This window comes from Typopeltis vanoorti, chromosome 19, assembly GCF_054136105.1.
Source record: "Typopeltis vanoorti isolate ZY-2024b chromosome 19, IOZ_Tvanoo_1.0, whole genome shotgun sequence".
In the NCBI taxonomy this organism is placed as follows: Eukaryota; Metazoa; Arthropoda; class Arachnida; order Uropygi; family Thelyphonidae; genus Typopeltis; species Typopeltis vanoorti.
The window spans coordinates 99,720,475-99,745,920 of record NC_143567.1 but is presented as its reverse complement, the minus strand read 5'-3'; the positions used below and the strand labels follow the sequence as shown (position 1 = coordinate 99,745,920).

The 25,446-nt window shown below is 37.8% G+C and overlaps 1 protein-coding gene across 1 annotated transcript in view; it reads right to left on the bottom strand.

Moving 5' to 3' along the window:
* The window catches only part of Ufl1 (UFM1 specific ligase 1), a 430,347-nt gene that overhangs the window by 72,169 nt on the left and 332,732 nt on the right, over positions 1 to 25,446 (bottom strand). The window contains exons 13-14 of the mRNA XM_090408990.1: positions 18,170 to 18,306; positions 2,571 to 2,651 (exon numbers count right to left, since the gene is read on the bottom strand). Coding sequence (XP_090265116.1) covers positions 2,571 to 2,651; positions 18,170 to 18,306 — 218 coding nt within the window. The remainder of the gene's footprint in view (positions 1 to 2,570; positions 2,652 to 18,169; positions 18,307 to 25,446) is intronic.

Below are 25,446 nucleotides of genomic sequence, written 5' to 3'. Positions count from 1 at the left end.
TTTGTTTGTGTTTCTAAATAATAACAATGTTTACAACATTATATAAATGCAATACAACGTTAAAGGTTACAGGTTATGTTTTGACAGTGACTGAATAGTTAATAAATGGAACTGTTCGATTAATGCCTTAGATTACGAAACAAATACACTACGATCTAACACAACGTCGGAGTTATCATGTTTGACCAATCACAGCGAGACTCACCGATATTCGTTTGTGCTTGTAATTTCACATTACAAGTCATTCCGACACTGCTTGGTTGGGCAGTGTATCGTATGCTTGCATGCATTATTTCTGTGAGATACGAAACTTTTATTATTGGTGCATGTTCGTGGTGAGGGTGAACTATTTTTTGCGAATCTTATTTTATTCTGTTAAAATAACATATAATTATTTATTTATTATAGATACAAAGCTGAATTATGATGAGTGTCACTGTTGAAAATATGAAAAGAATTACATTTTTTGGATATCGTTACATGAAACAAATACACTGCAAACTAATGCAGTGTCAGAATTATTGCATTTCACCAAATGCAGCCTGACTCGCCTATATTCATTTGCACTTGTGATTGCATGTTACAAGTCATTCCGACACTGCTCAGTTGGGCAGCGTATCATATGCTTGAGTGTGTTATTTCTGTGAGATACGAAATGTTTATTATTGGTGTTTGTTTGTGGTGAGGGTGAAATATTTTTAATAAATTGGTTACCGATTAAAGAAAAAATATTTTATTTTATTTTTTGTATATGCAGCACCCCCACTTAAAATTTCCACCGACCGCCACTGCACTACACTGCATATATAGAAAAAATCTTCAGTTTTTGTTGTACATTTTCAGCAGATATATCTATGGTACTATTAATCATAAATACCATTTATAATTTGCCTTCACACTTTCTTCTAAAATGTGAATAGAATGTGGTAAGCAATCACATTCCATTCACATTTTAACTCCAAGCTAGCCTTTATTTTTGACCTTTCCCAATTCACAGCATTAGCATACTATACGTATGAGTAAATTCTGGTTTTGGATTACAACAAAAAATAAACACACTAATTTTAAAATAATGAAATGCATACAATAGATAGATATAGAAACATTTCATATAGGATAAACTAACCTATCACGGTATTAATCAGATTTATACTGTGCCAGATCATTAGTAGGAAGAGGAGATACCGATTGTGAATTAGTCCCCTCTCAGTGTAACAAACTCATAGATAGTGTGCCATGGTGAAGTTCTTTTGGCATAGCACAGTACATACTTATGGAACTTTGTTCATAATAGTGCTTGATGGTATAAACAACCAGAACCAGCTGTAGTTTTTTTGCTGCCCTAAGCAAACATTTCAGTTAACCCTCTCCTTTTGTTGAGTGCTACAATTTTTTACTTTAGAAAAATGAATACAAAATGTGCATTTCATGAAATAAAAATGTTTCCTACAAATGTAGTCATTTTTCTTTTAATACAATACCGGCCTGGTTGGCCGAGTGGTTAGCATATCTGCTCTCCAGCCAAAAGGCTGCGAGTTCGAATCCTGCCGTGGGCATGGATGTTTGTGCTTGTCTGTAGATGGCATTGGTGTAGATGATGAAGAAGTTGTGGTTGGTGGAGTGGTGAAGACAGAGAGTTCTAGAGTGGATGCCCTCCCTCGATGAGTCTTTGGACTCCCTGGAGGTGTTAAGTAGTAGTAGTAGTAGTAATAATAATAACAATTACAAAACTACAATATTGAAAATAAAAAAAAATCTTTTATGCTGCAACAATTTAAATGAGTGCTGTGTGCATCTTAACTACAGTGGTAATTTGGATTCTGAAGATGCTGTTTTCAAAATGAGCAAAATATAAGTCAATAGATTATTTATTTTTTTCTTCCAGTGATTTTATAAGCAGTGTTATGAATAATAACCAACTTCCTAGTCTATAATTGTGTCTATGGAACTTTTCAGCAGTTTGTTAAAGTAATAGGCAACTGCATTATTCTTTATCAATAAACAACATAATTAAACTAAACATACCAAGAAATTATATTCTTAGTTTAACACCCCAACTGGCCATGACATCTATAGACGTCCAGCAAAATCTGGATATGATTCTGTAACACCTATTGAATAACATGGATAACAAGTCTAATTTGATCTAACTATTTCATCCACCATGACCGGTAGAGAGGTTAATCCTATATCCAAGTGTAAGCAAAGTTATGCCTGAAATATTTTGAGGAGTGGGGTAACTTGTATATAGAAGCTGATGACTTCATATCACTTGCATTAGTATCCCACAATGTAAAGCATATATTCTTGCAGGCATGTATAATGCTATGCATTATGGGAAGGGCCACTACTACCCAGACCGATTTTGACCCTTCTTGAGGTCTCATCAGTGGGAGCCAGACCCAGAGGTGATACTAAGGTTGAAGTAATGCAGAAGTCATATTTTTTATATAATTTCTTGGTATCTTTAATTTATAGTATAACCAAGTGGAAAGAATACCAAATATTATTAAACACAAAAATATGACTGATATTTCATAATAATAAAAGGTTAATTTTTATAAACTTACCTTAGCATTTAAAGAATTATGAAGTTTATTCAGTGGTTCCTTTAAGTTACCGGGAAATTTACTAATAAGCTTCTGCCTAGCCTACAATAAATGTAATATTGAAAGACAAATGTAACAACATACACAAATTTCCGTGTCAATTACCATCAATGAAACTAATATAACTTTTGGGTTAGTTATTTAACTCTAAGAAGCTAGAGTGAACTTATTTTTTTTTAAGAGGATACCAAGAGATATCCATTCAATAATTTGTAAGTTATCTACAGCAGAAGGTTGAACTAAGATGACTGAAACACAGCTTTCTCAGCAATCATTTATAAAAATATGCTTGTATATGAAAAAAGTAAGAATTACAGACAGATTTCTGCATTCAAGCTAAGTAATTGGCAAAGGGACCTCAACATAGTAGATAAAGAATTCAGAGAATCAAACAGGATTTCTAATCACACATCCAATTCTCACCTCATTGTTGTACAGCCTATTAGTATGTATTCACTCAGATAATGAGGGTTTAATGAGGGAATCTCAAAGTCAATAGAATTGGAGATAGGCATGGTGTTACTGCAAAATAGAAGACAAATAAGTGACATATTTGGTCGCCAGGTTTTCATGGTGACAAGGATATGTTGGAAAGAGTACAGAGAAGATTCACAAAGGTAGTAGTGGTCTTTGAAACGTGGAGTACGAGGACAGATTGAAAGAATGCAAGTTGCAGAGCCTTGTGAATAGGAGGAAGAGGCATTTGATGCTAAGATTGTAGGAAAAATATATCCAGAGGAAGACTAAAATCTACATGGTTTGATGCAGTTATATTTCTGTCTTTTACAGTGCTTCTAAGTTCTGATATATATTAGATAGTACTGACAAAAAAATTAATGTGGAGAAAAATTGTTGATAAGTTAATGATAATGTAAATTTTATTACGTAATAGTATTATTGCCATATGCTGTATACTCTCTGAAGGAACATAATAAGAATTTGATGATGATATTAAAATAATCATCAGATTATTAGTGAGGGTTCAGAACTATTTCTCAAAATTTTGAAAATTTTAAATCCTCACTGCAATTCAAATTACATTTATTGCAAAGTGCTTTATAGCATTCCTTGAAGAGTTTCTGAAATTTGATGGACTTTTGAAGATTTTTTTTTTTCTGTGCGTTATTTCAAAGGCTTCCGTTGTCAGTAGCAACTATGTTCTGTAAGACCAGATTTCTCAAGCTTGGAGAAAATATATATAATCCACACCAATAGAAAAACCGATCTGCTTAAATTAGGAGCAGTTTTATTCACAGTAAACCCTCGATTTAACAGACTAGTAGGGGCTAAGGGGTGTCTGTTAAATCACGAATTTTTTTAAATAAAAATATCTGTAACATTATACTGCAATTTTATTAATATTAGCACTGTAATAACAAAAAAATTGTTTTACACATACTTTTAGATAAGTTAATGTTTGATGCTGAGGCGCTTGGTTTAGGTAATCCTGATTTGAAAAAACTATCGAGTTTTTTTTTAACTTTTGAATTCTGCTGTTTTCTTATAATTAACTCCCTAAAATTATGAAAATGTGTGTAATAAAACTGCCACAGAAAGTCATGCCATGTGACAAAAGAACCAATTACAGTGCGATTGGTGTGATCACATCCTCATCATTCGCCGAACATGTTTTATGAGCAGTGACTCATTTATGTCGGCTAAATTACTACAGTATTTTTCCAGCATATGATGACCTATTTGCCAAAATTTGTTAAAAATAACAGGAAATTAATAACAAAAAATAATCTGATAATTTAATTATAAGCAAATCTTGGTTAAAAGCATTTTAAAATTAACAAGGTGTTAATTTTCACGTGACATATGGACTGGAAATTTTGTCCGTTAAATCTGAAGTCCATTAAATCAAGGATTTATTGTACTAGTAAATCCTTCCTTTTGAACTAGTTTCATTGTGCCAAATATGACCTGGCCAAAAATAATATTTTTGTAATAATAATAATAATAATAATAATAATAATAATAATAATAATAATAATCTGCAATATTTATAGGTTCTTAAACCAATGATCTGCCAAATATTCTTTTGTAATTAATTTTAGCTTAAATGTTTTTTTTTTTTTGTGTGTGTAAACTTCATATGCTCTCTTGGCCGGATGCCTTGTAATGGAATGATAAATCTTTCCACCTCTGCAAGAGACTGGCTACCTCACTTCTATTGAAAAGCAACGGTAAAAGTTCTTCACATTCTAGATGGGATTCAAATACCAGTCTTTCCAATCCAAGGATTTGTTAAAACTGAGTGAACTATGGAGCTCTTATTTCTATTAAAAGCATAGATATTATATCAAGAACTTTACCCCCCCCCCTCAAGATTTATATGTAATATTTCATATCTCTAGAGAATATGTCTAGAAAAATCTACAAAAATCTCATGTAAAAGTTTCAAGTTTCCTTAAGATTTTGCACAAGATTTTACAAGACTTTTTGTAAGAAGGTGTAAATTTTCTACTCTTCTTGTTTCAGACTCATAAAAACCCAAGATAAAATGAATGTTTTATTCAGAACCCATGAACTTTCATTTCGTTCACTTCTAACAAAAAATTCCTCAGGCTGATTTTATGCCACAGATAGAAAGGAACCTACATGATCTTCCTCCGATTCACTTAACAGATTACAATTTTAAGGTGGCACATATTCCAGCTCCAGTATGATGCAGAGCAAATTGAGAACAAGAGACATGATTGCTAATGAGTCAATGAAAAGATGACAAGGAATGGCTGCAGATTAAGAATGTATGAAGTGAACTGGATGGACAAAAGAACTTGTATATGCTTGAGATATGGTATTTGAATGGAGCAATGTCTAGAGAAAGTGTTGTTCAATGAGAGGTTGAAAGTGCAAAATCATGGAAACTAGAGATATTGGGAGAGAGCAATTAAGCATGCCTAGCCATCCTAGGAGAAATGAGTACAGAAATGATCATGAATTGCCAGATCAAGTCAGTGTCCCCCACATCATTCCCAGAATTCTTTGTGTTCTCACAATTTTGGCAATGTGTCCTCTAAATTTTAGATCCTTATCCACCATCACCACAAGATCTCTTATTTCCCCCATCTACGACAATATATCCCCACCAAGCATAAATTCTACATTCCATCTTTGTTTCCTGATTTTAAAACCATTTTGCAACATTGAACTAGCGCCCATTCACTCAATCTATTCAAGTCTTCTTGTAAAGCCAGAATATCTGCTTCTCTTCACAGTTTGTTCCCAACTTTGCATCATCTGTAAACAACTGAATATCCCCTGAGTGGAATGCATTGCCTGACTCAGTTGTGAGTTTTTCGTCTGTAAATGAATTCAAGAAAAGATATAATAGATAATGTTTTGATAGTTTGGGTCTCTTGCGATGATTCTACTCCATGGAGATACCTGTAATAATAATAAATCTTCCCCGATATCATTAGCATACAGGTTAAACGGCAATGGCCCTAAAACAGACCCCTGAGGCACACCACTAGTGACTTTCCTCTTCCAGGATATTGCTCCCATACACAACTCGCTGATACCTATCAGACAGCCAATTTCCAATCCAATGCACTAATCTAATATCCAACCCAATCCGCTCTAGTTTGACTATCAACTTATCATATCATGTGGTAATCTATCAAAGTCTTTGCAAAATCTAAGTATACTACTGCGTATTCCTCTCCTCTGTCCAAAGAAGCTGTCACCTTATTGTAATAAGTAAATTAAAACATAACTTCCCTTTAGCAAATCCATTCTGTTCATCAAAGATAATACCATTGTTGTCAACCCAATTCTGGATCCTAGTTCTCACCAGCTTCTCCAACAACTTAACCACAACACCTGACACACAGATAGGCCTATAATTGCATGCTTGAGTTCTATCAAATCCCTTATCAAGCTGCACAATCTTGTGCTCCTTTGGAACTCAACCCAGTGCAAAACACATATTAAAAAAATATGTCAAGGCAGATGTCAACTCCCTGGCACATTCCTTCAAAATACATGGTGATATATTATCAAGTCCCAGCCTTATTAATACAAGTTTGCTCAATTCCCCATATACCTCTTGCTCACTTACAGTTAGTCTCTCCTCCCCATCATCAACTGCTCTCAAACTCTCCATGATGTCACATTCACAAGAATGAAAGAACTTTATGAACTGATCATTAAATATCTCCACTATATCTTCCACCACAGCAGTTGTCCTTATACCATTTTCTCCAATCAATGTCATCCTTCCATAATCATTCTTTTTTTGCTGGATACATATTGAAAGAACTCCCTAGGATTTGTTTGGCTTCATTAGCTAACTGTTGCTCATACTTCACTTTTGTTGCCTTTACCAACCAAGTCACCCTCCTTGCCTGATCTTTGTAATTCTCATGGAATTGGTTATTACCACTTCTCTTATGCTGCTTCCATAGTGTCTTTTTCCTGTGTATTGCATGCTCAATCTCTTCTGGGATATTGCTCCCCCATACACAACTTGCTGATACCTATCAGATAGCCAGTCTCCAATCCAGTGCACTAATCTAATATTCAATCTAATATTCACACCTATGTTATTTAACCTTCTGACCCTTGGGAATACATTTAGACATTGCTTCTACTAAATAGTTCTGGAATATCCCACAAGGTTCATTTATCTCTTTTCCAGTTAACTTCCATGCTACACCTTCTACTTGCTACATTTAGTAACTTTATAAGTTTCTATCATACCCCTCTCCTCCGCCTGTCAGCTAAACTCTGCAACCCACACACTTTCAATCTATCCTCAGAGGGAATATTCCACACACTAGCCAAAAGCTTAGTCACTCGTTTCTGAATCCTCACCACCATCTTCTTGTTCCCTAGAAATGCAAGTGACCAAATCTGTGTGCAGTAGTCAACATGTGGCTTATAAAAAGGGGATAATAACCTCCCTATCTTTACTTGTCAATGTGTTCTTCTTCAACATACAAGTAATCATCTGAGCTATTTTCCAACTCCTGCAATATGTCCTCTGAATTTCAAATCTCTATCCATCACTTCTAGATTCCTAGCCTCATCAATCTCCTGTAATCTAGTACCATCAATATGATACAAAATATGTAACCCATTCATCACAAAGTGCATTACCTTTCATTTTACAACATTAAATTGATAACCATTGTCCTTTGCACACACTGCTAATTTATTTAAGTCATCCTGCAAAATATCTATATCATCTTTATCAACTATTGCCCTCCGAAGATTATTATGGGGAACTTCAACTACTAGGACACAAATTGGAAGAGGAAATGGTGCATGGCAAGATGGAATAACTAAGGGCTGTAAAAAAATTACTTGAAAGATCATGTGATGGAGTGACCAAAGATTTGAGAGTGCTAGATCTAGTAACTGCATCAGAAGATGTATCCATAACCATGGTAACCACTTCACTCTGATCAGAGAAGGCAATCATCCAATCCAATCCAATCATCCTCAGTAAGAAAGGGTTAATAACGAATGACAAACTTAGGAGGTAGCTTGGAGCATTACCATGTCATAAAAAGCAACATCAAAAGAATGTCGGTACTGCATGGGCAGTAGTAAGGATTAAATGGATCAGTAGCAATATAAAGCAGGGGTTGAAAAAAAAACATTGAGGAATGAATATAAAGAAAAAAAAGCTGATCAGAACAGCATAAGCGATACAAAGTGAAGGCAAGAAAGGTTTGGTAAGGAGGACCAAATTAGATTATCAAAGAGATTAGCTAAGCATGATAAAGAAAATATTACATTTTTTCTATTTGCTATGTGGCAAGTAAGAGGAAGAATTATGGAAGGATAACTTTGATAAAAAAGTTATCCTTCAGTTACTAAATGATCACTTTGCAAGGTTATAGTACATTAACCAATTGGTGATATTACAGTTGCCAATGGGAGAGAAACTGATGTTAGAAATGAGGTAGATGAATTGGAAGTGCTCAACATATGGAAAAATATCAATGCAGATTGATCAGTGGGATTGGATGGCATGCTGGCTCCTGTGTTATGAGAATGTGCAAGAGAACTGGCAGCACGAGGGTAGTCTCAGCTTCGACCATAGATAGCAACACTATCAGCAAGATTTTTTTTTCTAAAGTTGGTACATCTGTCATAAGCATCTATGTGAAATTTCAAGTCATTCTATCAAGTAGTTTGCTTTATACAGCTGTCAGAAGCAAAAGCATTATCTGTATCCCTTGAAATGGATAAAATTGAGTATCATGTGGTTATAAAATTCTTTGTAAAAGAAGGTTTAATGCCAAAAGAAATTCATTTGAAGTTCATAAACATTTATTATTATTATTATTAAACAAGACCTCATGGAGTCAAAGACTCATCTAGGAGGTCCTTTTATCTCACACACATCTCACCATACCGCGTCTTAAAAACATTCAAACTCCTTGCAGACACCACACTCTCAGGCAAGGCATTCCAATCACTCACAACTCTGCACGAAAAAAAACCTGCCTCTCACTCCCCTACTCACACCCTCTTTATACAGTTTCCAGGGATGACCTCTGGTTCTCCCCTGATCTCCCACTATTCTCGGTAGAACTTCTCCACCATTGATCCTATAACAACCCCTTACCAACTTGTAGGTCTCTATCATATCTCCCCTCTTCCTTCTCTCCACTAGACTCTGCAAATTACATCTTTTCAATCTTTCCTCATACTCGACATTCCAGAGGTCAGAAACTACCTTAGTCAGTCGCCTTTGGACCCTTTCCAACATCTCTTCATCCTTCTGAAAACCAGATGACCAAATCTGGGCACAATAGTCCATGTGTGGTCTAATCAAAGCCTTATTCAATGGAACAAGAATCTCCCTACTTCTACACATCAGTGTCCTCCGCATCATTCCCAGAAGTCTTTGTGTTGTCTTCACAATTTTGGCAATGTGCCCTCTAAATTTTAGATCCTTATCCACTATCACCCCCAGATCTCTTATTTCCTCTACTTCCAACAATATATTCTCACCAAGCATAAATTCTGCATCCCATCTTTGTTTTCCAAATTTTAAAACCTTACATTTTGCAACATTGAACTCACATCCCCATTTGCTTGCCCAATCACTCAATTTATTCAAGTCTTCTTGCAAGGCCACAACATCTTCACTACTCTTTATGGTTCGTCCCAACTTTGCATCATCTGCAAACAACTGAATATCTCCATCCAAATCTTCGCCAATATCATTAATATACAAGTTAAATAGTAATGGCCCTAAAACAGATCCCTGAGGCACTCCACTAGTGACTTTCCTTTTCCTGGATATTGCACCCCCATACACAACTTGTTGATACCTATCAGATAGCCAATGCACTAATCTAATATCCAACCCCATCTGCTCTAGTTTGACTGTCAACTTATCATGAGGTACTCTATCAAAAGCTTTTGCGAAATCCAAGTATATTACTGTGTATCCTTCTCCTCTGTCCAAGGAAGCAGTCACTTTATTGTAATAAGTAAGTAGATTACTAAAACACGACCTCCCTTTAGCAAATCCATGCTGTCCATCAAAGATTATACCATTGTTGTCAACCCAACTCTGGATCCTAGTTCTCACAAGCTTCTCCAACAACTTAACCACAACACCTGACACACAGATAGGCCTATAGTTTGATGTTTGAGTTCGATCACCTCCTTTATGAAGTGGCACAATCTTGCCCTCCTTCCACTCTTTAGGAACTTGACCAAGTGCAAGACTCGTATTAAAAAAATATGTCAAGGCAGGTGTCAACTCTCTGGCACATTCCTTCAGAATACGCGGTGATATATTATCAAGTCCCACAGCCTTATTTACATCTAGTTTACTCAACTCCCCAAACACCTCTTGCTCACTTACAGTCAGTCTCTCCTCCCCATCATCAACTGCTCTTAATCTCTCCATAAAGTCACATTCACAAGATTGAAAGATCTTTATGAACTGCTCATTAAGTATCTCCACCACACATTCTGCAACAGCTGTCTTTATACCATTTCCTCCAATCAATGTCATCCTTCCATAATCATTCTTTCTTTTTCTGGCTACATATCGAAAGAACTCCCTAGGATTCTTTTTAGCTTCATTAGCTAACTGCTGTTCACACCTCTCTTTAGCTACTCTCACCAACCAAGTCACCCTCCTTGCCTGGTCTTTGTAGACCTCATGAAATTGGTTACTTCCACTTCTCTTATGCTGCCTCCACAATGCCCTTTTTCTCTGTATTGCATGCTTAATCTCTTTATTCATCCATCTCACACCTACCTTATTTAACCTTCTCACCCATGGTATACATTTAGACATTGCATCTACTAAATATTTTGTGAAAATCCCCCAATGCTGCATTGATCTCTTTTCCAGCTAACTCCTCATTCCATGCTATACCTGTATGCTGTCTCCTGAGCTCTTCATAATCACCCCCCTTGTAGTTCCACATATACCCTTTTTTCACAGGGGTCCTTGCACTGCTGGCAACACCCAAGTAATCACCTCATGGTCACTTTCACCAGTTGGTGGATGATTTGATACCTCATTGATAATTACATCCTCCGATGAGATGACCCAATCCAAGACCCTTAATCCTCTTGTGCCCTCTGTTACATACTGTCTGAGGTAGTTATCCCTCAAAAACTCAAGAAACTCATTTTCTTTACTTCCGGTTGCTATCTCTTCATTCCAGTCTATATTGCCATAATTAAAATCACCCATAATGATCATCCTTTTCTTATTTGCTTGGCTTATTTGACTATGCATTTTACTATCACCACCATCCACATTACCAGGTCTATAACAACATCCCACCAAGTATTTGATTCTATTCGCCTCTATCTCACACCATACTGCCTCAAAACCACTGGCCCCATTTCCCTCTTGCATCTCTACCTTGTATGGACATAACTCTTTCTCTATCATCAATAGCACTCCCCCTCCCTTTTTACCCCTTCTATCCTCACGAAACACATCATACCTTTCCATCTCTATTCCTGTCAGGATGTCATCCTCATCTAACCATGTCTCACTTATTCCGACAATCTCTGGGTGCACAGACGCAATTAGTGCAACCATTTCATCCGCCTTGTTTCTTATACTTCTAGCATTGGTATACAAACACAACAACTCATTTCTGGATTTACAGCTAGTACCACTGATACCACTCACTTGATGTGATCTCTCCATGCTGGACTGGGGCCATTTTCCTTTCTGCTTCTTCATTTTAGAACCCTTTGCAATTCCATCTGTTTCCTTTTGATCCCTGATCATCCCATTACTTTCCTGCCTACATATGCTCTCACCTTCTCTTGGAGCATCCACCTTTCTCACGCTATGTATCCCTGTCCACCCTGAGCCTCCCCGTTTCCCTGCTCCTCTTGCACACCCATTCTCTCATTTTCTATACTCATACCACTCACTTCCCCATTCATTTCCACTTTTACAATCTCTCCTGTCTTACTCTCCTGCTCTTCCACATCACTCCCCACTCGATCTGATTCATTCTCTCTATTCACTTCTCCACTTTCCAGCATCAGTCTCTCCAAGCGACTCACACCATAACCACTCAAATGCAGTCCATCGCTCCCATACAGCTCACTTCATCCCTCAAACTCATTCCACACATTAACAAACTGTATCCCCATCTCCTCACACATTTCAGCCAGAATATCATTCATAATCCTTGCTCTCCGCCTCATTTCACCACAATCATACCTAGGCAACACACTGACTACCCTTCCTGTCACACTATTCTCCTTTATCTTTCCAAGCAGTCTCCTGACATTCATTTTGACATGCTCTTTGTTCTCTCTCAAATCATTTGTACCAATTAATACAATTAACTCTTTTGCTCGTTCCCACCTCATATTCAATGCCTCAATCACTACTCATTTTACCGCCTGGAAAACATACCTTGTGCATTTTATCCTCTAGCACACCTTTAATAATGGAGTCGCCATACAACACCACTCGCTCATCTTTTGTTAACTCTTTCATGCCATCATTATTTATTTTAATAGTTTTGACCTGAATTCTCTTAATTTCATTCCGCATCCATTTCATTTCTTGCTTCATCCAATCCAATTCATCTTCCGAACCTCGCGACACATTCTCTCTATCATTAAATCTTTCTAACTCTAGACCCCCTCTTCTCACTTTCCCTCTCATTCATCCTTCTTTGTTTCCGTACTTTCGGTCCAACATACTTCCAACTTTCACTATCATTCTTCTCACTTTCACTCTCGCATATCTTTCTTTGTTTCCGTACTTTCGGACTAACATGCGTCCAACTTTCGCTATCATTCTTCTCACTTTTACTGTCATTCATCTTTCTTTGGTTCAGTACTTTCGTTCCAACATGCGTCCAACTTTCGCCATCAGTCATTCTTTTTTCGCTATCATTCATTCTTTCGATTTTTTTACTTGCGATTTCTGCATCACGCCATTTCTACTTTCATTCGTTCTCTCAATTTCATTTCTTTCCGCCTCACTTTCGTCCCTTTTAGCATCCATTACGGTTGTCAAATTGCTCTTTTTCTTTTATCCTGATTTTTTAACATTTTTTCGCCTGTCTTTCTAACCATCCTTCTCTTTCAAACGTGCACTTGCGACACAATCGGTACTAGCACTTTCTGTCATCAACTTCATATTCGCATTCATCAATTCCTCGTTCAGGTCACATTTCGCACACACCCTTCTTCCATCCGCACTAAACATCCACAAATCATTTATGTAATCGAAGGAATACATATAACAGACCTCATACTTAACGAAACGACTGAAATCCAAATTAAAATCATGGAATGACAATGGCGCCGCCATTTTTTTTTTTTTTTTTTCTCTGCAGGTTACTAGGTCTAATATTAACGATTTCGTATTTAGTTTAAGCAAGAAAGAAAAACCCACACTAATAATATCGGTAGCGTACAACGTTTACAGCCGCTCTTACTTAAACAATTATGCATATATACTTAATTATTCCTAGTAAAACTTATCTGAATCAGGAGCTCTTCAAAACACGTCCGTAGAGCTTGACCCACTAGTGCCCTTATGGGCACTCTTCTCCTTTGTTTTCGACAATGGTATTGGATGACCAGTGAGTCCAAGTGTGTGAAATTGCTGAGACTACAGACATTTCAATGGAACGTGTAGGATATATTTTGCATGAAGAATTGCAAATGAAAAAGCTTTGTGCAAGATGGGTACAGTGCTTGCTCACAGCAGATCAAAAACGAACATACATGAAAATCTCTAAACAGTGCTTGGAGCGTTTTAACAAAAATAAAACTGATTTTGTGCATCGATTTATTACTATGAATGAGACTTGGATTCACCTTTACACACACGAGAATCCAAACAGTGGACAGAATGCAGTTGTTCAGTGCCAAAGAAGACATAGTCGGTTCCATCAGCAGAAAAGGTCATGGCATAAGTGTTTTGGGATAATAAAGGCAGTTTGTTTATTAATTATCTTGAAAAGAGTAAAAGAATAACCGGGAATATTATTCCGATCTTTTAACTAGACTAGACAAAAAAATTCGTGAGAAAAGACCCGGTTTGCAGAAGAAAAAAATCATCTTTCATCAGGACAATGCACCCACAAAAGTGTTTTGGCAATGGGAATGGGAACATTAAGGGGTCTGCACCATGAATTGTTGCAACATCCACCCTATTCCCCAGATTTGGCTCCCTCTGACTTCTATCTCTTCCTATAACTCTTCCTCAATTATTATTGTTATTCAGGCCTCCATGGAGTCAAAAGACTCACCATGAGAGGTCCTTTCTAAGAAACACAAGTCTATCAAGACTCATCAAGGGAGGTCCCTCCTAGGAAACACAAAGTCTATCATACCACTCTTTAAATGCATTGACTGTACTTGCTCTCACCACTCCATCAGGCAATGCATTCCATGGTTCAATCACCCTCCATGCAAAGAAACCACTCCTCAAACTCTTTCTCAAAGTTAACTTCCAGGGATGGCCCCTTGTCACGACTCCTTCCCGCTGTTCAACCAAGCGAAAGAACTCCTCAGTGTCAACCCTGTAACCACCTCTCAACAGTTTAAAAGTCTCAATCATATCACCCCTCCTTCTTCTATCCACCAAACTCTGCAGTCCACACTTCCTCAGCCAATTATCATAACTAACATTGTACAGTCCTGACACCATCTTTGTTATCTGCCTTTGTACCCTTTCCACAGTTAATTTATCCCCTTCAATTCCTGGGAACCAGACCTGAGAACTATAGTCTAAGTATGGTCTGATCAGAGTCTTATACAACGGAATGATAACCCTTTTATCTCTGCAGGTCAGTGTCCTTCTCATTATTGCAGTAATCCTCTGCATTACCTTCAATACCTTTGCAATACGCCCCCTAAATTTCAGGTTTCTATCAATCATCAACTCCAGATCTCTTGTCTCCTTTACTTCTTCCAGTTTAACTCCTCACATAGAGTATGCAGCGTCCCATTGATGTGTCCCAAACCTGAAGACCTTATATTTTATTTTGCTGCATTAAACTGACACCCCCATTCATTTGCCCATCTATCTAGCTTAATCAAATCCTCTTACAGGGCTACCACATCAGCACTATTACTAATAACCCTTCCCAGCTTTGCATCATCTGCAATCAACTGAATTGCAATCCACGGACAATGTCATTGATATAAAGGATAAACAATATAGGTCCCAGTAATGAGCCTTGTGGAACCCCACTTGTAACCTTTTGCCCCCTTGATATTGCTCCACCATACACAACTCTCTGATACCTATCGGAGAGCCAAACCTGAATCCAGTTGACCAATCTGACATCCAGACTCATGTGCTGCAACTTGAATATCAGCTTATTATGTGGCTCCCTGTCAAATGCCTTTGCTAAGTCTAGGAAAATGGCAGTATATGCCTTTCCCTCATCTAATGCTCTTGTAACTTTATCATAAAAGGCTAGCATATTGCTAAAACAAGAGCGCCCCTTCACAAATCCATGTTAACTCTCACTGATAACATTACCCTCATCTGCCCAATGCTGTATATGGTTCCCTCACTACTTTCTCCAAGATCTGACTAACTACTGATGACACACAAACTGGCCTATAATTAGACACTTCCAGTATGCTACCGCCCTTATGCAATGTCACCTTCCTTCCATTCCATGAGCACCTTTCCCGCAGCCAGACTTTCATTGAAAAGCTAGGTCAAGGGCACTGTCTTAGCATATGCTCTCAAAACTCGTGGTGAAATACCATCCAATCCCACAGCTTTCCTGACCTCCAGGGTCCTCAGTATTTGGGATACGCTCTCCTCCTGCACCTCTAAACCTGCCCTATCCCTCTAGTATTCAAATTTACTCCTCCAGGATGAAATACACCAATAGTGTTCATTGAAAAATTCCACTATGTCATCTGCATCAGTCACTCTATTCCCATTTTTATCCCACACAATGTCATTCTTCCACAGTCATTTCTCCTCCTACTGGCCACATAGCTAAAAATTCCCTAGGATTTTCCTTAGATCAAAGGGCCAATTTTTTCTCCTATTCCAGTTTCACCTTCCTTACCATACTAATCACTCTTCTGGCCTGTGTCTTATATTCTTCATGCATCTTCTCTTCACCTGTCTCCTTATATCTCTTCCATAGCCTCTTTTTCAAATGTAGCTCCTCTTTAATATTGTTTGTCATCCACTTTACTCCAAATTGTGTCCTGTTCTTCACTTGTGGAATACAGCTTACCATTGCTGTTAACAAATATTCCTTCACAATTTCCCCAAGCACTAATGATATCCCGGCCTTCCAATTCCTCCCCCCACGAAAGTTCCCCAAGTTGACGTTCTAAGACTATTATAATCACCTGCTTTATAATTCCACATACGTTCCTGTCTCTTTGATACTCCTGCATGTCTATTAATTTTCCAATTCAAAACCATATGGTCACTCTCTCCAACTGGTGGCAGAGATGTCATCTCAGTTATTATCAGCTCTTCTGATGCTATAACCAAATCCAAAACTTTTAAACCTCTTGTTCCCTCTGTTACAAGTTGCCTAAGACATTTGTCCCTCAACAATTCTAAAAATTCCATTCCCTTATTGCTACATGCATCTTTCTTTCCCCAATCTATACTGCTGTGGTTAAAATCTCCCATAACGATTGTTCTTCTTGCACTTGCCACGCTGAACTGTCTCAACATCCCCTTGTCCCGCCCTCTGTGCTCCTTGGTCTGCAGCAATGGTCAATGGTCAGCATTTTTCTTCGAATCAAGAGGTGATTGCAGCTGTAGAGGAGTATTTTGCAGATCTTACTGAGTACCACTACAGGGACAGGATAATGGCACAGGAGCATCGTTGGAATAACTGTATTAGTCTTAAGGGAGGTTATGTTGAAAAATAAAAATAATTTTGAAATTATAAGTTAGGCTGAGAATTTTTCAGACCATCCTCGTACCTCTGAACAAGTTCTTTAAGTCTGAGCTCAGGCAAGTTTCCAAGTAAGATGAAAAAAAGCAAAATAGTTCCATTGCATAAAGGAGACTACAAGACAAAAGTAGCAAACTGCAAAACAATTAGTATCTTAGGTATGGTGGTTGAAGGCAAAATTTAAGAAAATGGGTGGATATTAATGACATTCTGTGGTAGACAGCATAGCTCTGTAAAGGGAAGATACTTTATTAATTTATTTGCATTTTATAATAAAATGCAATGCAATCTGATAAAGGAAATGGCTACACCATGATACTGCTGGATAATGTACACACATCTGACAGAATATCACATGAAAAACTATTAGATAAGTTAGTTGGAGGGTGAGGAGGAGTTACCAATACCTAACAGATGCCAGAGAACAGTAAAGGCTGAAGTTGAATCTATGCAAATGAGGTCACCAGTGGAGTACCTTGAAACTCTGTACCAGTCCCACCACTCTTTAATTTTGTATATTAATGATGTAAGGAATGATTGAGGGGAAGATATTCAATTGATTAATGATAATTTTCATTAATGGAAATATCATTCCATTTCACTGGAGTAACAAAAAAAAAAAAAGAAGAGCAGCTATCTAACATCCCTTTACAGTACAACTGCAAACATTGTACCTGCTTCTCTTTCTCATTTATTCCACCTAACACTATCCTCTGGAACAGCTTTCCCCATGATACATTTCCCCACAGAATCAACTTGCAGCTGTTTAAGAAGAATGTCAATAGGTTTCTTCTTTCTCAACCTTTATCTGCACCTCACAAATGGGACTGATGTGCTATGGCTTCTTGTACCTCTCATGTGTGGGATAAACACACACACACACACACACACACACACACACACACACACACACACACACACACACACACACACACACACACACACACAGATGAAACACATTTTTGTGTGTTCAAAGTCAGTAGTGCAATCAGCAGTTACTATTAAATAACCCTATGATTGCACTAAGAGATTTAAAGCGCTTCTACTATCTTTATTTTGATAAATTTCAAATTTAAGAAATAACTCACAACTGTAATGAAACATTTATTTTAACAAATGTTTATACTATTTTTATGATAAAGAAATTGTACAAATATATTTTATTAAAATACTACGTACCTCAGGGGTGAGAGTAGAGTTTAAGTCATTTTCATTACTTAGCCCATTCTCAATGGCTAACGAATTAACTAACATGTTGGCAATTTCACTACACAGAGTTTTCAAAAGATACTTATAAAGTTGGTATTGTGTATCATCTAAAAAAAAATAAACGATTCTTATATAAATAAAATAAAGTACCAAAATATGATAAAGATCACTATTCATTTCTAATATATGATTACTTACATTAGCTACTGTGTCAACTTTTTGAGAGTCATGTATTAGTAACATTTTCAATATTAAATGTTTTTTCACTAAGTTATAAATTAAATTAAAGATGCCAAGAAATTATATTCTTGTTTAATCCTTTATCCAATCGTTAGCAAGACAAAGTTTGCGAATGAAGTATCTGCATGACTAGGCTACTTGTATATAGGGAATATATAATGACTTTTATTTGCAAGATAATTGTATTTTTTAAATAATGTAACAGTTTTATAAGCATTTTCATTTATGTAAAACATTGAAGTATTTAATTACACTAAGATGATAATGGTGAATATTTTGAAAGACTGTTAAACGAAACAACCAGTGACAGACCCATACTAGAACATTTTCAAGAGAAATGCAAAGAGAAGTAGATATCAATACTTGAGGTAGATAAAGGTGTCAAAAACTTGAAATGTGGAAAGGCAGCTGGAGTAGATGATATTCAACCAGAAATGCTTCAGTATGGAGGTATAAAAGTTTTGCAGTGGCTACACTGCATAATTCAGAGGGCCTGGTAAGAATGTCAAATTCCTGATAATTGATGTATATCTCTAATAGTTCCCATTTAGAAAAAAGGGAACAATGATGAATGTGAGAATTACAGAGGAATTTCTCTATTAAGTGTTCCAGGTAAGATTTATGCAAGCATACTTAAAAAGAGGTTGAGACAGATTGTGGAAGAGAAACTTGAACAAGCTGTGATCAGGTCAAATAGAGGTTGTCAGAATCAGATTTTCCCTTTAAGACAAACAGTTGAGAAATTGTGAGAATATGACAAGGATCTATACTTAAGTTTTGTAGATCTAGAAAAGGTATACTATAAGGTGCTCAGAGAAATGTTTTTCAAAAGACTAGTACATGGGCTAAATGGAACATTATACCTGGTGTATATAAAAATTGTCAGTCAACAGTTAGAATTGAAGGAAATACAGGAAGATGGTTTGATGTAAAATCAGGGATAAGACAAGGATGTATATTATCTCTACTCTTATTCATTATCAGTTAAGACGGGGTAAATAAGGAATTATAGGACTGGTAAGTATGGCAAGCTTAGAAGATTGCTTGGATTGGTGCCATGGCATGTAAAACTGCAAGGACTGGATGATGATAGTGCATGGGAAGTGCTAATGGAGTATTTGAATACTATCTAAATTAGACACAAAAAAGTCTCCTGGCCCTGATGGCATTCCTCCAATTGTCCTGAAGGTTTGCACACCAGAACTGTCTCCTGTCCTATGCCGCTTATAATACTGTCTTACTCTACTGCTTTCTATCCCAAAGCCTGGAAATTGGCCTATATTCAACCCATTCCCAAAAATGGCGACAAGTCACTGCCATTCAACTACCGCCCCATCTTGCTCACCTCAGTCCTGTCTAAAGTAATGGAAAAAATCATCAATTCCCAACTCCTACACTAACTTGAAGCTACCTGTCTAATAAACAGCTGCCAATCAACAGATCTGCTCAGATATGTCACCCATCTCTGGTCAAATGCCATGGAGAAGTTTGGTGAATCACAAGCGGCTGGGCTTGATATTTCCAAGGCGTTTGACTGGGTCTGGCACAAGGGCTTACTAAGCAAACTGCCATCGTTTGGCCTATCTCAACACTTCTGTAATTGGATTGCCAACTTTCTGTCTGGATGCTCACTATGTGTGGTGGTTAATGGCACCTTATTCTTTCACCACTCAACTAATGCTGAGGTTCCTCAAGGTTCTGTCCTGTCACCAACCCTCTTCCTACTATATATCAATGACCTACTTCAGTTTACCTCCAACTCAATATACAGTTTTGCAGATGGCAGCACATTGCACTCCTCCCTTTCTTTTGATAAACCTTACTCCACACAACTCACCTCAACCTACAGAACAGCAATCACCACAGCCCCTCAATTCAGACCTCCAATCCATTCTCCAATGGGGTTCAGATAACCTAGTCAATTTTAATGTAAATAAAACCCAGTACTGTCTCATTTCTTATAAAAAAAGAACCAGTTTCTCCCAGTATTGTTTTTGACAATACCCAAATTTCCAGACAATCTGAGATTTCTCTTCTTGGAATTACCCTGACATCAAGTCTCTCCTGGCATAAACACGTAACAACCATTGCATCCTCAGCTTCTAAAAAACTACGATTTCTCTTTTGCTCAAAACGTTACTTCACCACTGAACCTTATTATTAACCTTATACAAATCACAAATCCGACCAACCATTGAATACTGCTTCCACATATGGGGTGAAGCCCCCAAAGGCTCCCTCAAATTGCTTGACTCCATACAGAGGAGAGCAATCAGACTTATTAATGACCCAACTCACTCCCCCCACTTTCATACACGCGATCGGTCTCTGCACTATGTATCTTCTACAAATATTTCCATGGAAAATGTTCATCTGAAATAGCATCAATAATTCCCCTACTTAGTTCTAAGCTCATTGGAACACATGTAGCTGCTGCTCAACATACCTACACAGTGCACCTTGAAACCCACAGAACAAATTTCTTCTCCTCCTCCTTCGTCCCTGCAACTGCTATACTATGGAATAGCCTTCCTCTTGATGTGTTCCCTATGGAATACAATCAACAGTCATTCAAATCTAATGTGAACAAGTACCTTCTTTCCCAACCCATACACAGTACTAATGTATTATAGGTTCTCTCGTGTATGGGCTCAACAAAAAAAAAAAAAAATTGAGGGCAGTAATGGCAGATGGCATACTTAGAGTCAGGAGAGTAAATCAAGTAGGAGTTAAATGGATGAATATCATCATCATGATCAAGCTGGAGCTGCAAAAAAGAAACAATTGTGGAGGGAATTTAAGGAGAAAGGTGACTTGCAGGCACATGAACAGTACAAGGCACAGGCCAGAAGGATAACTAGTGTGGTAAGAAAGGCAAAAACAGATTATGAAAGGAAGTTAGCAATGCACGCTAAAGAGAATTCCAAACAGTTCTTTCAATATGCTGCAAGTAAAAGAAGGAATGTATTTATGGCAGAATGATTTTAAGAATGCCAATGGTAGGGAGGTAACTAAATCAATCGAAATAGTAGGATTACTAAGTGAACACTTTACAAGAGTATATCATCCAGGTGGTGATATTGCAGGAATGAGAGCCAAAGACTTATACAGGAACTGAGGTAAATGAAACCCAGGTACATAACATATTATAGAATATTAATGTGAACACAGCTAGGATTGAATGGTATATCAGCTCGAGTTTTAAATGAAGCAGTGAGGGAATTGTCAGTGTCCTTGACCATACTGTTTAATCTAAGTCTCAGCTCTGGGTTAGTCCCAAGGAAGTGGAAAGAGGGGAAAACAGTTCCACTGCATAAAGGGGACTCCAAGACTGATGTAGCAAATTACTGACTGATCAGCATATCAGGAGTTGTTTTCAAAGTATTGGAGAAGTTAGTCAAGGGCAAAATACAGGAATGGATAGATGGAAATGGGATACTGTATGGGGAGAGGGGAGGGAGAAGCATGGCTTTGTGAAGGGTAAGTCATGCCTCAGTAACTTGCTCATGTTTTCTAATACATTGACAGCTGATCTGGATAAAGGTAATGGGTTTACAGTGATACTGCTGAACTTTACAAACACCTTTGACAAGCTACCAGATGAAATTCTAATCAGTAAACTGTAGCACATGGGATGAATATAGGGTGGGTGAGATGGATATGAGGATAGTTGATGGAGAGATATCAGAGTAGTTTATTCAGGAGTAGAGTCCAAAAGAAGGCCTGTGATTGGTGGTGTGCCACAGGGTTCTGTTCTTGGATCGCTACTGTTTAATTTGTTCATTAACGATATAGGAAAGGATATGAGGGGAACTGTTCAGTTGTTTGTTGATGCAAAGTTGGATAGAGAAATAGTTAATACACATTATGTCAAAATTTTGCAGCATGATTTGGATAGACTGGCAGACTGGACAAAGGAAAATGGATGTCAGTTTAATGTGGTAAAGTGTAAGGTTATGCATTTTGGGGTGAAAAGATTATCAGCTGTATACTACATTGGTGTAACTGTACTCCAGGATATTGACAAAGCCAGACTTGGGAGTGTTAGAGGATAGGGAGTTAAAGTTTAAGCGCACATAGCAAAAGTGGCTAAAGCAGCTCATCAGATCACTTGGTTACTGAATAATACTTTGACGAGCAGAGATAAGCAGGTTATTGTTCCTCTTTATCGAGCCTTGATGAGGAGGAGGTGGAGAGGATCTGAGGCGAGCGACCAAGATGGTAGCAGGTCTGCAGAATGAACCTTATGAGAACAGGTTGAAGATTTGTGGATTACAGAAACTGGATGATAGACAGAAAATGGGTGATATGATTGAGACATGCAAATTACTGAGGAGTTTTTACAAGATTAATTCAGAGGAAATTTTTCAGAACATGTGTGTTGGTGAGAGATCTAGGAGCCATCCATTCAAACTGAGTAGCAGTGTAGTTTAGCAAGGGTGTTAGAACAGTTTTTTGCTTGGAGAGTAGTGAATGAGTGGAATATGTTGCCCATGTCTGTTGTGTATGACATGACTGTGAATAAGTTCAAAGCAAAGTATTATAGATACGAGGTGGTATCAAAAGTTTCGAGACTAGCTCTGTTTACGAGAAATTACTTTATCTACATTTACACACTCTCACCTACAAAATAGTCCCCTTGCATATCAATACAGCGCTCCCAGCGTTCTTGCCACTTCTGGAATGTGTCCTGGAAGTCTTCTTTTTGAAGCATGTCAAGCACCTTCTGCGATTCGCACTGGATCTCCGCAATGGTGTCAAAATGATGACCTTTGAGCTGAATCTTCATCTTCGGGAAGAGGGTTAAGCCTGCAGGAGCCAAATCTGGCGAGTAGGTTGGGTGCGGCAGTGAGATCATGTTGTTTCTGGCAAGAAACTCACATGTGAGGAGAGCTCAGTGACAGGGTACATTGTCGTCACGGAGCATCCAGTTTTTCGCGCACCACAGATCTGGTCGCTTTTGCTGAATGTCCTCCCTCAGATGTCTTAAAACCTGGCAGTAGAACTTGCTATTGACGGTCTGGTCCCTGAGGATGAATTCTCAATGCACAATGCCACGAATGTCGAAAAAGACGATGAGCATGCACTTGGTCAAGCTACGAACCTACCTTACCTTTTTCGGTCATGGAGATGATGGGATCTTCCATTGTGAAGACTGTTGCTTCGTCTCAGGGTCGTACCTGTACACCCAAGTTTCGTCACCGGTAATGATCCTCGACATGAAGGATGGGTCATCCACGGCATGCTGACGGAGTTCTTAGCAGACTTCGACACTGTGTTCCTTCTGCTCCTGGGTCAGCAGCCTGGGGACGAACTTGGCAGCAACACGCCGCATGTTCAAATCACATGTGAGGATTGCCTGGACTTCCATATGACACACTGACAATGGCAGCAATGTTGTGGAGTGTTTTCCGACGATCCACATTCACAAGTTGCTGAATGGTTTCGACATTTTGGGGGGGTTGAGCTTGTTGAAGGTCTTCCTGATCACTCATCGTCTTCCAGTGATGTTCTTCTGCTCTTGAAGCACGCGTGCTACTCAAAATACCTTGAATGACTCATTGTAGTATCGTCATAAACTTGCCGAATCATGTCAAACGTCTCTGTGGCAGATTTTCCCAGTTTCATGCAGAATTTCATGTTTGCTCTTTGTTCTAACTTGCTGTCCATGATGAAATCGCAGATGTGGTAACGCAGGTGGGCAGAATAGCATCAGTTGCACAGCTCCCGATGTACACAGGACGATGTCTTCTGGCACACTGACTTATGAAGATAAGTGCTCCCTGTGACTGTGCGTGCAGCCTTGTGCTGCCATCTGTTGGCATGTTACAAACCTAGTCTCGAAACATTTTGATACCACCTCATATTGCGCAAATGTTGGATAGTTCTTGGCACGATGTTTAGGATCTTGCTCAATGAGTCTAAAGACTCCTTGGAGTTGCCTATAATATTAATAATAACAATCCATATGGACCACATTATGAAAGAAAGTGACATTAGACCTGATATTAGAATTGGAGATGTCCAACTTAGCTCTTTGCTTTATGCAGATGATGTTCTACTCCTAAACACATGTAGTGCAAGTCTCTAGGATTATCTAACTAAATTTAATAACAGCTATAACAAATTTGACAAATTTAGGTGCTTAAGGGTCAAAGTAGTATAACTGAGAGGAGACCTCCACATAGCCTCTAAAAGAATGTGGAGAACCAACCAGGGCTTCTGACCTAATGTCCCATCCTCACCTTCTTGTGGTGCACCCTGTTAGGTATCTACCTGGATAATAAATGGACAAGGATGGGCTGGCAATTTGGGATTTAACTGTCCAAATTGTATTCTTATTGGCTTAAACCAAAATATAGAATGATGGTACACCATGACAGAATTTCATGCTGGCTGAGGCATTGCCTGTTTAAACAAACGATGCCCTGAATTGGAAAAGGCATATGAAAAAGTGTCAAGAGAGAACCTATTCAAAACACTACAGTTGTATGGTCAACAGGACATTATATCAAGCAATACTTAGTCTTTATTTGAGATGTAAGCCTTCAATGCTAACTGCTGACTTAAACACATTAAATACAGAAAGATGGTTTAATGTTAAATCTGGTGTCAGATAAGGATGTACATTATCCCCACTGTTATTCATTATCTATATGGATTACAATATGAAGGAAAGTGGTATTAAATCTGATATCAAAATTGGAGATGTTAATGTCAGCTATCTGCTTTATTTGGGCGATGTTATAATTCTAAATAAATCTGCTACAAGTCTGCAAGATTCCCTGACTAAATTGAATAACTGTTGTAATAGATATGGTATGAAGGTCAGCAATAACAAGACAAAGACAATGAAAATAGGCAGAAGCATTGAAAATATCAACTGCATTGTGAATAGAGAACCTACAGAACAAGTAAAACATTTTAGCTACTTAGGCACAATTTTTAAATATGGAAATAGACAACAGAATCAACAATGCTGGTATGGTAGGAAGTCAACTGAATAA